At 41.9% G+C, this 15,602-nt stretch overlaps 1 protein-coding gene across 1 annotated transcript; it reads left to right on the top strand.

Annotated features, from left to right (window-relative positions):
- Nucleotides 1-1,982: 1,982 nt before the first annotated feature.
- trhr2 (thyrotropin releasing hormone receptor 2) lies at nucleotides 1,983-14,264 on the top strand. Its single transcript, XM_030053376.1, has 5 exons — nucleotides 1,983-2,365; nucleotides 4,794-4,926; nucleotides 5,042-5,193; nucleotides 5,938-6,061; nucleotides 12,978-14,264. The coding sequence occupies exons 1-5, from the start codon at nucleotides 1,983-1,985 to the stop codon at nucleotides 14,262-14,264; spliced, it is 2,079 nt and encodes a 692-aa protein (XP_029909236.1).
- Nucleotides 14,265-15,602: the final 1,338 nt, after the last annotated feature.

The following is a 15,602-nucleotide window of genomic DNA, read 5'->3' as shown; positions in this document are numbered from 1 at the left end:
TTACCACTCGCTCTCAAGTCCAGGGTCTGCAGACCTCCAGGGGGTTCCATGAAGTCCCCAGCTAAATGACGAACAGTTTAATTTGACTCTAAATTAAAGGACAATACCAGTGATTTGGCTTGTTTAGTGTAGTATTCCACTACAGTGTGAAAATGAACTGTCAGAGACTTCAAACTCTCTTCACATCAGTATCCCATCACCATAATAAAGTCGCCCCCATTAGTTTTTCGAAAAGCAGCAGCACTGTTGTGTTTTGATGAGTGATCTGAACAAATCTGAAGCTTTCGAGAAGGTAGCCCCTGGGGAAATGTTTGCTTTACACAGCCAATTATCAGTTGTGTAGTTTATGAATATTGACAAGCTGCAGAAACAGAACATGATAAAGTTGCTGTTTCAACCAAAAAAGTCATATTTGAAAACTGAGGGGTTGGTTTGGTGCAATGAAAAAAGTGGGGAAATCACAGTAAAAGGGCCAAACATTTAAAATCACTGTTGTGGTCCTTTAAAGCTGCACCAGCAGTTTTTTAATGTCAAATTACACCTGTCTGATCAGCCTGAGTAGTAACACTAATTAACATAGGGTAGATTTGTATTGACCCAAATGAAACTGTGGTTTTGGATATGGTCACTCCTCTGCCCACAGGAAGTAAAAAATCCCAACGAGAGTCTCTTAAACAACAGTGAGAAGCACAACGTCCAGAGAAAGCCGGACCCACCAGCTCCTCTCCCATCTCTTTGGTTTCTTTTGGTATAAAACATCACAATCCAGCCAGGTTGGTAAATATGAGTGTGCTCTTTGCAGTGTGTTGATGATGTGTTACATAATGTCTGGGTGTTTGGGCAATTAAAGCAACTACAAGGAGTTTTTAACTGGTTATGAAAGAGTCTCAGTGTAATACTGATGATTCTATATGACCTACATGAGTAAACGAGACCATCGGCGAGAAGCTGACATTACTGTGTTTTTTCCTGCTTCCTTCCTTTCATGAAATATCTTTGCTGCAGGTGTTATGTTTTGCAGAGTTGTTATCTTTTTTTGTTGGAGTGAAGCCAAAGCTTTTGAGCGTTAGCTGCAGATAGCCACGTTTCAGGATGCAAACAGAAGAGTCTCCTCTCACGCGCTATGTCGACATCTTACTTAGACTCACTTTTCAAAACGAGGCCAGATCATTCATTCTGGGGAACACTTCCGCTTTTGTCCACAGGGGCCGCCAGATTCAAACTAATCAAAACAAAAGTTCCTTGTAATTGCTTTAAAGCTCAGTTACCTCTCGCTGAATCAACTTGTAAATGTTTAGTAGGATTTATCAACCCCTTCCTGCCATCAATGGTGGTCTAACATATGACGTAGTCCATGTGTGTTTGTGTGTGGGCAGCTGTCACATACAGCCGAAGTCCAAAGGCAGGCGGATACTATTCCCTGTTTGTCAATTTTCCTTTCCAGGCGATCAATGGAAGCCTCTTTTGTCAGATTGGATGTTGGAATTGAAGCCCAGGGGTGAATTACCATCAACATGCTCTTCATTGTTCCTCCTCAAATCTAAACCTTCCTGCAGCACAACAAAGGAAAACATACGATGAAGAGGAAACTGGCAGCTAGAAATTGCAACGTAAGGCAGGAATGGTCCAGCAGGAACAGTCTGTAGCAAACACATCACCTCTTTCCTCTTCTCATTCATCAAATGCTCCCAACGGGCAAATTCAGGATTGATTCTTCCTCTTGAGCAAGAGTGCATTCAGACCTCTGAGATGTTAAAGCTGTGCCTCCAAACAACAGCTAGTATGTTACTTTCAAGTGAGATTGCTTTAAATGAAGACATGTGACAATCTGAATTACAGAAAAAAGAAAAAAACAGCACTCAAATTGAAACATGGGAGCGTTGAAGAGTTGTGACCTTCATCCTGTTACTTTAATTAAATGAGTGCCGCCTTAGGCTGATTTGCTGACATTGGGGGGAGAAAAAGGTCAGCTGTTAGAAGACATGGCGGACAATGTGAGCTCTAGAATCGACACCCCGACCAACATCTCACTGACTCCCAGTGACAGCGTCTCTGAATCCCTGGAGTACAAGACTGTGTCGGTGTTCCTGGTCCTGCTGGTGTGCTTCGTCGGCATCGTGGGGAACATCATGGTGGTGCTCGTGGTCCTCACCACGCGCCACATGAGGACGCCGACCAACTGTTATCTGGTCAGCCTGGCCATAGCTGATCTGACGGTGCTGGTGGCGGCAGGGCTGCCCAACATCTCGGACAGTCTGACCGGCACGTGGGTGTTCGGCCACGCCGGCTGCCTGGGAATCACATACCTGCAGTACCTGGGCATCAACGTCTCCTCCTGCTCCATCACCGCTTTCACCGTGGAGAGGTGAGAATGGGGAAGCAGGGTCTGGTTGTAAAATGGAGAGCTATGGAGAGCTCACCTTGTACATGCAATTTTGGCATGCATGTCGACGAAATTGAACTAATAATTGACTTTTGAGAAATTAAGCCAAATCAGATGTTGTTTAGGTAATATTACCTTTCATGTATTGACACAGAGTAAAGTCAAGCCAAGGGGGTGTTGTCGACTATTTATTACTCTCAGTGTTGTAGTGTAGTTTGTGTGTGTGTGTGTGTGTGTGTGTGTGTGAGAGAGAGAGAGAGAGAGAGAGAAAGAGAGAGAGAGAGAGAGAGAGAGAGAGAGAGAGAGAGCTTACTTAAGGATGTTTTCAGTTCGGCATTATACTGCATATGAATTTCCATCCAGTAACTGTGTAGGTCAAATCATGTAGGTCCTCCATTAGTGAGGGAGGGAGAGACGGTCAGTGATGTTGGTCAGAAAAGTATTGCAGTGTCATGCATTACCATTTTTGTGAATTAATGTCATAATTATCTCCGAATTCTGACAAACATTTTCATGCGGAAAGTCACTGCAGGTAATGCTCTTCATGTCTTTAAGGCCAATCAGTCATTTTCTTGCCTGTAGCCCATTGCCATTGTGTTACTTTATTTTAGTGACAGTTTTAAATGTTGGAAGAATATAGATACAGATGTAATGTCAGCTAACACTGGGCTAACATTGTTCATTTTTTTTCTCCACCCCTCGTGTTTGGCTACAGCTCGATGTAAACGAACAGCCGACTGGCTATCAGTCACACCTCTGTGCAGGTTATACATCGTTCACATCACACAACTTAGCCCTGAAAAATATTTGAAGAGTTCATTTGCAAAAACAGATAAAAGCCATTCTTAAAATGAATACACCTTTTTCACTGATACTGCTTGGAGTAGACACACACATATACACACACACACACAAAGCATAATTTAGGATAATAAACATTATGCCAGGCAAAATAAACATATAAAAAATAGAAATAAATATAAAGCAAATTTGAATACAATTCAAAAAAGTTTAAAAAGTTTTAATAGATTGAAATGGAGATATCTGTTTTTGCAAATGAACTCTTCATTTATTTATCTCCAGCCCTCTCTGCAGGCCAGTCAATTTGCTGCCCGCATCTCCAAATCCATTCTCTCATCGACTCATTTCCCCTGTCACTTCTCGAGTCTGTTTTGATGACTCGGCGTAGTTTGGGGATCAGACAGACTCACCAGGGATTCCTCCTCCCGGTGACAGATCTGTGTGATGTGTGACCCCCCCGTCGTCGCTCAGTGACTTCAAGACTCCCGATTCAAGACAGCAAAGTTGTGTCGTGTCAACGCTACAGAGATCTGACCACACTGACAGTCGTGTAGTGTGTCAACTTGGCATTACAGCCTTGTTGTTGTGGACTGCGCTTCTCTGAGTTCATTCTGCTGTTGCCCCCTTTCTCACACCGCCTTGCTGCATCTACATGTGCACAGGGTCTGTGTGTCAGTTGTCCGCTCGTTATTAAATTGCATAGTAGTAAATTTTACCAGGTCAACAATAATTTTACCTCTGCAGAGGTAAAATTTAATTTTCAATTTTACCTCTGCAGAGGTAAAATTGGGCAAATCACAGGGCAGCCACTCTAAAACTTTGAAAATCTGTAAAGATTATGTGGAAGATGAAAAAGTGTATCACAAGTTGCACATGTATTTTGTACTCTTATGTGTGCACATTGAAGTGGTATGGACTGTACATGGTAAATGGACAATATGTCTATAGCGCTTTTTACAATGTCTGCCTCACACTGACCCGTTCACACACACACATTCACAAACTGATGGCAGAGGCAAGGTGCCAGGACCTTTTCCAGATGACCGGTCGACCTCCTGGGCCATGCCGCCCCTTTATTGTAATTTTGTTATGTAGGTACATGATAGCACAAACAGGCCACTCTTGATGTGTAACACACAATCCAAGATCACTAACCGAGTCCATATTAGCAATTCTTTAACTTCTTATGTGCTAAAAGTCAAAACTGACCATATATATCAGCACTTTCAGCCATGTTTGAATTCCCAACTTGATTTTTGGCCTTCCTGTGTGAGATATCAGTGCCATGTACCGTCACGTACCATCGGCTCATTTCACAGATTAACACCATCAAGTGGAGAAGGGGGGCTAGTGACTAATGAGGAAATAATGGGGAAATAATGAGACAAATGAGCTGCTGTCATGTTTGGAATGAAAACCTGCACACTATCGGCTCACAATGGGATGTAATTCAAAATCACAGCTCTGAATCTCTGAACTGGAAGATGCTGCATAAAGCGTGCAATGAAATTTACCTTTAGAGCAGGTGCCTCTGCATGCAAAACACTAAAAGTAATAGCTACACCTACCTTGAACCTGTATTACAATGTGTTTCCTCTGCTATCTGCAGGTACATTGCTATCTGCCATCCAATGAGGGCTCAGACGGTGTGCACGGTGTCCCGGGCCAAGCGGATCATCACCGGTGTTTGGATCTTCACCTGTGTTTACTGCATGCTCTGGTTCTTCCTGGTCGATATTCAGGTCAGAGGAATACGGCTGACAGGCTTTTAAAGCATCGAAACATGGAAAAATGTTCAATAAATAGCATTGACTTTTGTGAGGCAGTGGTTGTTTATGACCATTGTATGACATTCAGGTCAGCCAGGACGGACACATCCAGTGTGGCTACAAAGTGAAACGGGACCTCTACCTGCCCATCTACCTCATCGACTTCGCCATCTTCTATGTCGTCCCATTGCTGCTAGCCATTGTGCTCTATGGGCTGATAGCACGAATCCTCTACCTCAGGTAACTGCCGTGACTTATTTTCAATCTTTATCCGCAAAACACAGAGGAAAACACAACCGATATACGGAGGTGAATATTAAAAATAAGATATCAGCCAGACAATATGGATGTCATGCAGTTTAATTGACTACCGTATTTTTTGTACAATGGATTAATGCTAAACTGGTTGTGTATAGGTTTGATTCTACATTATTGATGTTGATGCTGTTATCCTGGGTTTCAATGTAGTTTTTTTTTTTTTTTTTTATGTCTGCATGCTTTTCTAACAACCCTGATAGCCTACCCAACTTCAAATTGATCAATTTTAGATGTCGTCCCTACATAGTTTTCTCATTGGCACAACAGCGAACTGATATATCAGTTGATGTCTTCCCTACAGCGTCCCGATGTAGCCTGGAGATTGTTTTAAAGTGGTAAACTCCGATGGTGTGCCCACACTGGACCTTCATAGGCAAGATGCTTTTTCCAGCCAGTTCATGATCTTATATCGACAGCCTTCATCTGTCCAAAATAAAGGGGCTTTTAGTCCAAAAACACTTGTATCTTCTTTCACAACAACATGTTCACAGGCTTTCTTGAACCCTTTATTCGGATATAAGAGTGGTAGTTCTGCAACAACTTGCAATGCTCATTCCATCCTTTTCCAAACACATTCAGTCTCTCGGCCAACCAGCTAATTGAAAAGCATTCTCAGCATTCTCCACCGGCGTAAATGGTTTAAAAATTTGTCTTGTGTCCCCTCAGCCCTCTACCTAGCCATGCCGATACCAGTGCCACCGCCCTGCGTAGAAGTTGCCGGGATGCCTCCGAACCAGGGAAGGGGGGGCGCCAGAGCCGGCCGAAGAGCGCACTGTCGTCCAGGAAACAGGTTTGTGTGTGTGTGTTATCCAATAATTACCCCTTCCTCGCTCCCCTCTCTCGTTGTTCCATCTTGTTTTATCCGTCAGGTAATTGCTATACGATAGCTTTAGTGGCATTTGACCTAGGCCTGGTCTTTGGCTGTGTGTGTGATCTGCAGGGATTACAGGGGTCATGAATTTTCTCTACACAGCTTGGTGATGATGCTTCTGCTGTCTATTGCCTCAGATAAGCCTTCTTTCATTGGCTCTCTGTCCTGTCTGTTTCAAGGCCCTGAGGGCAACTGTGCCTCTAATGGCTTCTTTCCCTCAGACTGTGCAAAGAGATTTCTTACAGAGAAGGTCTCTATCCCATATTGTGTGGCATTTCGCCGTAGTGCGGCTTTGACTCTGTGCTCTTGGATATATATTATATTCCGTCAGGCTGTTTGGTTTTGAGCGACTTCACCTGTATATCCCTTTATTCCCTCATGAGAGGGAGGATGAGGTCTCTTTTGCCCAGAAGGGAATACTTTGGTGTCTATATTATGGCTTCTTTTTTTGTGAAAGCTTGATAGATTTTTTCCCCCCCAGAAAATAAGTTCTTGATGGACACTAAACTGCAGTTATAGATTCAGCCTGGAAGTATGAGAATTCACTTTCTCTATTTTTTTTTTTTTTTTTGGTTGTTATTTATTTATTTATTTATTACTAGTTATTGTTGATGAATATCAAGTCAATAGAAATCTCTTTTTCATCAAAGAGTAAGTGGTACTTTCTAATTTGAATTGCTGCTGAAAATAGCCTTCTCTCTCTGAATGTCAGAGGGTTTTTAATATTTAATGTTGCATAAAAAGCATTAAGGGAGAGTGAGGTTTGTACATTTGAGATATCAAATTTGACATTTTGGCATAAGGGTGGTGCTAGAGGGAAGGTAATGGGGTTATCAAAATCAAGTGGATTCTTCCTTTGGGGAGTATGAATGCACTCATCAAATATCATGGCAATAAGCTAACTAGATTTGGTGATATCCCGTGCACACATTTGATATTTTAGCCTGAGGATGGCGCTACAGGAAAGGTCATCCTGAGAGGAACACAAATGTGCAAATTTCACGGTAATCTGTCCAATAGAGTTTAATTTATTGTATTCAAGCCAATATTTTGTTAATGCACGGACAGACAGACCTCCATCCTTAGGCCCTGCCTCCCAGCAGGGCAAAGATGTTCATACAATCTGAATGATCAATGAGGCAGAAGAAATGACTTTATGCAATTTCTGGTGGCAGCTAGGTTACCATTTGCATACGTAACACCTTGTTCCCTGCAGGCATAAAAAAACAATGAAAAACAACTTTTCCTACCTGATGTGTGAGTTCTGTGAATTGGTGCACCTACCAAATACATGCAATGTGGAACTGAGGACGCTAATCACTTCTGTGCAGTGGTATAGCGATGCATATACATCAGTATATGACATATACTCACCTTTGGGCAGGGGGATTTATGTAGGTCATATCTACCTAAAAATAGCCAGACATATATATCCTGTCTATCTGCAGACAGGGGTGTAGAGGTGCAGATACACAGCTATATAGTGCAGACCCACCACTGCACAGGGGGATTTACTATTTACCAACCCCCAAAAAAGGCAGAGATACATATCAGTGTGCATCTAGTGGAGCAAGACTGCAACTGAGCAAAACCTATTATTATAGATATTAGAATACCTAGATTAATTCTGTCCTTAAACTTCATTTTCCTCCACCATTTACTGAAGTTACATTTTAAAAATTGACTTCATCAGTTTTCAAGTTTTTTCATTTTTTCATTTTTTCAGCATTTTTTCCCCTTCTCTCCAAAAATACTTTGTGCCAGAATATAAATAATGTGAAATGTCTTCTGTTGTGTCTTTACTGTTTAAAATATATCACATCTTCTCTTCAATCTGTGCACTTTTCTAAAAACCTCAGAAATTGTTTGGGTGTTCTATAACTGAGAAAAATCAGTTCAGGTGTTTGTGCAAGGCTGAGCTTTATGAAAACAGAGTTGAACTGAAATGCATGCACTTGAGTTAATTTTATTTTGTAAAACCTTGTATTGCATCGGCTTGCGGTACAACAGAGCTGGTCCTGTACTTATGCATTGGATAGCAGCAAATGTGTTTTCTTTGATTATTTTTTATTATTATATTATTTATATGTTATTGTGAACCTCGAGGACAAACAGAATACATATCTCCTCAAAATGTGGCAAGTAAAGAGGCCATCACTAGCAAATGGCTAAAACCAGAGTCCCTTACATTCATGGTTTTGAAGTAAAATATTATTTTTTTGAAATGGAAAAATTACTGTTTGGTTTGCGACATCTCCTTGAAACTCCAACAAGAAAAGGTAGATCGTGGTGGAAATAGGAAGAGAATAGGAAGGACGTGGCAAACTGGCAAAAGAAAATTTACAAAACTGGAAAGGAAGGTATATTTTTTTAAAGACGTGTCTATCAGGAATTTGCTCTATGCAAATATGTTCAATGCATAAAGCCTTGTGATGCAATTTTCCAAATAGAAGAAAGAATTAAAACAAATATGTTCAATGAGAAAATCACATCATAATGCAAGGGACTGTACTATCAAAGCATTTACTTTCATGCTCTTCATGATTCTTCAGGATGGACTGCCACTGCTCATTCAATTACCATGATAGAATAAATGTGAATAGATTCATTGATATGTCAACCTGACACTCATTAAAGGTGTCTCTGTTTCCAAGAGAAAGGCCATTAGGCCTCATCAGGAACTCATCAGGCACCGTACAGTCATAGATTATCTTTATGCAATTCCTGCTTTACTAGATAGCACATCACAGAGAGTAGAGTAGATAATTTTTCAATCTTTAGTAGCCCCAAGGGGAATTAATCTTGTACATAAAGAGAGTCATCAGTGCACTCCAAAATACACTCAGTGCCTACAGTGATTGTTCATTGTCTAAGTGAGACCACAGTTCATCCATTTATGACAAAAATGCAGAATGGCATGAGACATAATCCATCGCCAAAATGGCTCACAGAGGATTAGCACATAAATAGTCCTGTGAGCCAATAGCTCTCCCCATAAGTTAAAGCGGAACCAAGTAAGATGTTCACTGCTCCAGATGAAATGCATCATGTCTGCAGGGGGGTCATGAGTATGAATATAATCATTTACACTATGGACATTTTCTTGTAACTTTTTGACACGTCTAGTTCTGCCGCCACCAAGTTTTAAAGAGATAGTTCACCCATTTTGAAAAATGCAGTATTATCTTGTGTGGTCTAAGCTCTCTGTGCCGGTCCTCAGTTAAGGTGGCCGGCAGGTGCCTGAAAGGTTCATGCAACGTGTGACAGAGGAAAAGACAAAAGTCACAATATTACAGAGCAGCTATCTTTTAATTCTCTGGAAAAAGTTGTTATTTTTGTCCTCCAACATGCGTACATGTGTTTAATGAAGAAAACAACTCAAGCAACCTATTTCCCCATCTCTGTGGTGACTACTGCTCCTCTGGCATGGAGTGATACAGGAACTGCACAAGTTACCAGATCTTTCTGGATTTTGATAACAGGAAAAATACAGTCATAAACAGTCATTTGAGTAAAACTATTGCCCATATTTGCACTACTATCCTAAATAACAGCTAACAATAAGTGAAATAAAATCTTGTCAAATTGGTGTACTGTCCCTTTAAACATGTAATCAGCCAATAGTAATGCACTCAGGTCAGGAAAAAGCAGCTGCAGCAGCATGTAAACCGCTAAGGGGTTCTAAGATGTTCTACCTGCCTGTGGATTCCACAGTGACCAACGTGTCACAAAATATGTTTATTTCATATTTCTTAGGACAGCAAAGAAAACTTGTTTGGGTGTTTGTTATTGGTAAAAAGCAGGCAGTTCACTGGATGGAATGGACTGAGGAGCCCACACGCATGTTTCAGAGTTGAAATAAAAACATAAAGTGTGTGCAGCTCAGGGACTGTGGCAGCTGTGAAGAGCTGGGCAATGATGAAAGGCAGACAAGTTTAAAGGAAGAAAAGATTTTTACTACCGCCCAGCACAAAATGACCATCATTTATCTGCAGGGGTTGATAGGGCTGTTGATCAATACCGGTGAGCCAGTGATTACATGGCCAGCTGCTGGGTTTTCTGGCTTTCAGTTAACCCTGTTCAAGGCACATTTCTCCGCCCAGCACCTACCCACTGTCCCTCCCTCTGGCATTTTGAACTGATTTTCCATGGAGAGCGGTGCAGCCGGCATCACAGCACATTTCAGCGATGAAGGTTAAAAGCCAACAAATTAAATTACGGAGCACTTCTATTCCAGCATTTAGCAGGTTGACATCTTGCCGCTTCACTTTCTTCATTTTTGTTGGATCTCTGCTCTAATTAGCAAGCTTTTCCAGGCCATCACAGTTTTTACCAGAGACTTGTTGTAGGGATGTTGATGTAGTTCCAACTGGTCACCAATAGAGGTTGATAAAAGGCATTGATACTTCCCATACCTGTAATGGCTCAGCGTATTATCTCCTAATTTGATGGGTGTTTCTATCTATAAATGTGAGTGTGTGTGTCTGTGTGTATGTGTGTGTGTGTGAGTGAGTGAGTGTGTCGCTGGTGAGTCTGAACTCATGCAAGAGCAGAGAGTAGATCTTAATCTATTGTGTTCAAGGGGCTCAATTTAAGAGCATAAGATTTGCATAATGTGATTTGGGATTTACATTGAAGTGCGCTTAATACGGCAGATGATTTTACCCTCTCAGTTCTTCAGTAGGCACTTCATGCTCCTTCATTCATCATTTGATAGGCCAATTCAATCAGATTGGGTTTGATAAACTTCTGTATACCAAAGAATGGCAGTTTTATACTTGGGGATGAAATGCAGTGTGCTGAGAGATTATTATACAGTTTTTAATCTCTGAGAGCTTTCTGGTGTTTGTGATCTCCTCAAGTGCATGTTTAGGAAAAGAGATAGGTATGTTTGGTCAGTGTTGCTCGGGGCAACTCAATATCACCACCCAGCATCTGGAGCGAAATGTGAATTCTTTGGTTCAGCGGACAGTCTTGTTCATCTCGGACTGCTCACTCACCAGACATCTGGAAGGATGCCATGCTTTGTCATACTGGAGCCCCGTAACCTGCTGCTGCATAGTGACAGTAATAATATGCATATTCAAAATGTCACCCTGATGCGTTTTGTCCCATTATCGCAGCGTTGAGATAATTAGAAAGCGTGCCTCTCTGCCTCCTCCCTGTTCAATTAAACGCTTTGTTGTGCAGCGATTTTCCCTTTTAATCTACCTGCCGAGGTGGCTGTCACCAGCTCGCTGCTGAAGGCAGGGACAGAGACCCTTATCTCAAATAGCATTTAGCGGAGGAGAGGCATGTGCATGATACGTCGTATCAGCCCGCCTGACTTTGTTGTTGTTTTTTCTCCTTTTTTTCTACTGTGATCTTAAAAAAAAAAAAATGGAGCAGAGCAAAAGGCAGCCATGCTTCAACAAAATTATTATGGCACAGTGAAGGTGGGGAAGGTGGGTGGGTGGAGGGGTGGGGGCTGCAGATGGAGTGAGGCTGGATAGGGAAGGTGTAGCATTGTTGGCGACTGATAAGGCTAATCACTGCAACCTTATAGGCTGACTGGCTCTATTCCCTCTCTGTCTCACCACGGTTCAGGAATGTCTGAGCCGTCACCATGGTCACCGGCCCATGGTGGGGGGGTAGGGTGCGTGGGGGTTTGAGAGGTGCAGGGGTTTTATACACACGCACACGCACATGCCCACACACACACACACACACACACTTGTCCACACTTTGCAATTTGTTGTGTCTGAATGTACTTGCTGTCCATCTTGTTCTGTTGCTATGCTATGTTGCCTGTGCTGTGTTGTGCCTTGTGCTGAGTTTTGTTTATGTTGTATGATATGATAGTATGATGTTTGCTGTTCTAACAAATATTTGCTTAGAATTTTATGAAATAAAACTCATCTCCCTCCTTTTTTCTTCCTCATTTTATCATCTTCCCCTTTCTTTTCCTTTCCTTTCCTTCATTTTCCTTGTCACTGTCTTTTACAGTACAAGCATCTCAGTTAACAAAGAAGAACCCTCTTTTAACATACAGAATGTGTACACACACACACACACACACACACACACACCATATTACCACTGTCACAAATTCACATACACATGCAGACGCACAAATGTCCTTCTCTCTCTCTCTCTCTCTCTCTCTCTCTCTCTCTCTCTCTCTCTCTCTCTCTCTCTCTCTCTCTCTCTCTCTCTCTCATTGACACCCACACATACACACTTTGGTGACAATCAGAGCTAATCAGTGAAATTTAAATGATGCATCAGACCATATTGCGCTGGGCTTTGGAGGGTGCAAATGTTTATCTGCCCATGTATTTCTGCACAGTTGTATTGTTTTGGATGAATGTCAATGTGTTCTCAGAGTTCCCAGAGGCTCTTTGAAAGCTCTAGGGCCTTACATATTTGTTTTCATCAATTTTCGACACTGTAATAGAAACCATGTACTGGGTGAAGTGCTACAGATTTACATCACTCATCCTAAAACACCACCACAGTAATTATGAGACATTACTACAATTACCACAAACAGGAGCCTACTTTAAAGAACATTAGCAGCCCCTATGCTACATAAGGTGTGCCACAGGGTTTAAGTTGCTGGGGCATTTTATCTTGTGGTGTGTGTGTGTGTGTGTGTGTGTGTGTCCCAACATCCTTGCAATGGGAAGCAACCTCATTCCAGAAACAATTGGGCCTTGATTTTAAGAAACACTAGCGCATTATCACTATATAGCCTGGCCTGTTGTTTTGACCAGGGTCTCGTTCATTGTTATGCTAGTGCATCACAGTTCATTTGACATGTGGCCCTTTAATGTACCTCTCTTCTCACCTGCAGGTGACTAAGATGCTGGCTGTGGTGGTGATCCTGTTTGCCCTGCTGTGGATGCCCTACCGAACCTTAGTTCTCATCAACTCCTTTGTGTCAACGCCCTACCTGGACGCCTGGTTCCTTCTGTTTTGTAGGACCTGCATCTATGCCAACAGTGCCATCAACCCCATCATATACAATGTCATGTCCCAGAAGTTCCGCTCGGCCTTTCGCGGGCTTTACCGCTGCCAGCGACTAGAAGCGAACCAGAGGACACTGTCAGTGATCCAGGCCAACTACAGCACCGTCCGGGACCCACGAACCTCCCAGCCCAAAAGCAATGGCACCAATGAGAAAGCCAAGAGAGCCACCTTCACTACTGAAACTGGTACAGTCACAAAGGATAATGGAAATGACACAATGGCAGCCAATGGCAGGAACGCAGAGGATCCCCTTGACACTAACTGCCAAGCTGATTTCAGCTTTTCCATGGATCCCATTGAAACCTCTCCTTCCAGTGCCAGGAAGGATGTGGGTCCAACTAATCTCGAGGGAAAAAAGCATGTAAATATTTCAACATTAAATGAGTGGCAATCTGTAAAATCGACAGAATCTCAGTCAGACTGTCTTGACACATCTTCATCCACTGACATGAAAGTTGTGGGTCCTGTAGAACCGCCTTTATCCAATGACAAGAAAGCACTGGGTTCCACAGAGCTCTCTTCTTACAACGGCAAGACATCCTTGAGTTCTTTAAAATCTTTCACAGCCAATGAGGAGAAAGGTGTGGGTTCTACAGAAAGCTCCTCATCCAGTGACAAGGAAGTTGCAGGTTTTGTAGAGCTACCGTCAACCAATGATAAGAAAGCTTTGGGCTCCACAGTGTTATCTTTATCCAATGACAAGAAACCCATGGCTTCCACAGAACTCCTTTCATCCAAGGACAAGACAGTTCTGAGTTCTACAGAGGTTCCTTCATCCAATGTCAAGAAAGCAGCTGGTTCCACAGAGATCTCTTCATCCAAAGACAACAAAGCTGTGGATTACGCATTCAAAGGATCTGTTTTAGGTAGTGATAAAAGAGAGACGAAAACAGACCCTCAGTCTTTCCATGATTCAAATGTGGTGGATCGTACAGAGTCCTATGTGGCCACTGACGACAGGAGTAAAGACCTCATTGTCTCCAAGCCTGGAACAGAACAGAGCGATAAAGATTGCTGGACTGAGGATAGAAGAAACGCAACCAACAAGATCACATTCACTACGGGCCAAACACAGAAAAGGGCAGATGCGATGATTCCTGGTGTGGTGTAGAAACAGGGCTGCCACTACTTTGTAGTTTCATTGTTGTGGCATTTCTCTTCACAACCAGGACACCCCACAGTTAAGCATGATTTAACAATTATCAAGTAAGCATTACAACATCGGTCTCAGAAATTCAAAGTAATGTCTGTTTACCCCACACTAAATACACTTCTCTGAAAATAACTGAACTCAGACCTCCAAGGGAGGTGGTCTGAGAGACAAAATCTGGCTGTAGCTCTCTGTCACATGGAGGACAGCAAAGTATTATTGTTTCAAAGTAAAAAAAAAAAAAAAAAAGTATTTAAGACTAAATAAGATCAAGCAGACTCCACAGAGATGTAAGCCTTTGAGTTGAGAAGTATTCTCATTGTGCCAATCCTAAAGACGTTATTTAAGGAACTGTACTGTGAACAAAGAAGGAACTGGGACAAAGCTGAAGCTGACTAGAAAGACACCTGCGTCCTCTTTCAAGTGACAGGAGTGACAATGTGAAAACCAAGAGAACAGAGTCTTTTTCAGCTGGCCCACTTGTCAGTCAACATAGAGGTATGAGTTCAGTTTGTCTAAAAAGGAACTTGGGACCGGAAACACCATGTAAATGCAAATTATTTAAATATAATTCATTAGTGCAACTTTGAGCCATCCAGAAAGCCCTGCTGAGGTCCACAGGCTTCTTTTACATGAAAAAAGAATAAGCATTCTAATGAGCAACACAGGCGATTAACCAGAGAGATTTGGGTTTTTAATGTTAAAACACAGATTTATTGTACAAAATGTATTCATAAAGTTTGAAAATGTGTAGAGTATCATCATGATCATCACATCAACATCCTCTTAATACTCTTTATTCTCCTTGACCTCCACCACTGCCATCATCAGCATAAGCATTTTTATTATTATCAGCATGATGATTATCATCATCAGCAACAACACCCTAAAACAGCACTTATCATAATCATCATTATCACGTCTTACCATTTGTTTAATCACATTTCCTTCCAAAGCCTTAAACATAATCCAAGCCTCGACTTGATTGAACTCGACCACCCTCTGTTGGCTGTAAGCCTCACAGAGGGCATTTGATTTGGTATTTACATATCTCTACCCAGTTGGCTTTAATGAGAGTCAATAAAATAAACAAATGCTTTTCTCATTAGTCTGTCTCCCATGGTGTAGACAGACAATGTATGCTTACTGTAAAACTGCATACTTTCTGGATGTTTGGCCCACAGAAGTACAGCTGTCATTGTCCGGTCATCGCTGTGGTTATTTGGCTGGTACAGAAAATGGCAATTATATAAATAATTATACTTTGCTATGGAGAAAAGTCAGTGAGGCTGTAAATTG

The sequence above is a fragment of the Myripristis murdjan genome, chromosome 6, assembly GCF_902150065.1.
Source record: "Myripristis murdjan chromosome 6, fMyrMur1.1, whole genome shotgun sequence".
Taxonomy (NCBI): Eukaryota; Metazoa; Chordata; class Actinopteri; order Holocentriformes; family Holocentridae; genus Myripristis; species Myripristis murdjan.
This window is presented reverse-complemented; position numbering and strand designations above follow the sequence as displayed.

What these genes read in the sequence shown, in the direction of transcription:
- trhr2 (XM_030053376.1), top strand. Translation starts at nt 1,983, where the DNA reads ATGGCGGACAATGTGAGCTCTAGAATCGACACCCCGACCAACATCTCA. An exon ending in ACCGCTTTCACCGTGGAGAG is followed by an intron (nt 2,366 to 4,793) that starts GTGAGAATGGGG and finishes TGCTATCTGCAG; the next exon opens with GTACATTGCTATCTGCCATC. An exon ending in GCACGAATCCTCTACCTCAG is followed by an intron (nt 5,194 to 5,937) that starts GTAACTGCCGTG and finishes GTGTCCCCTCAG; the next exon opens with CCCTCTACCTAGCCATGCCG.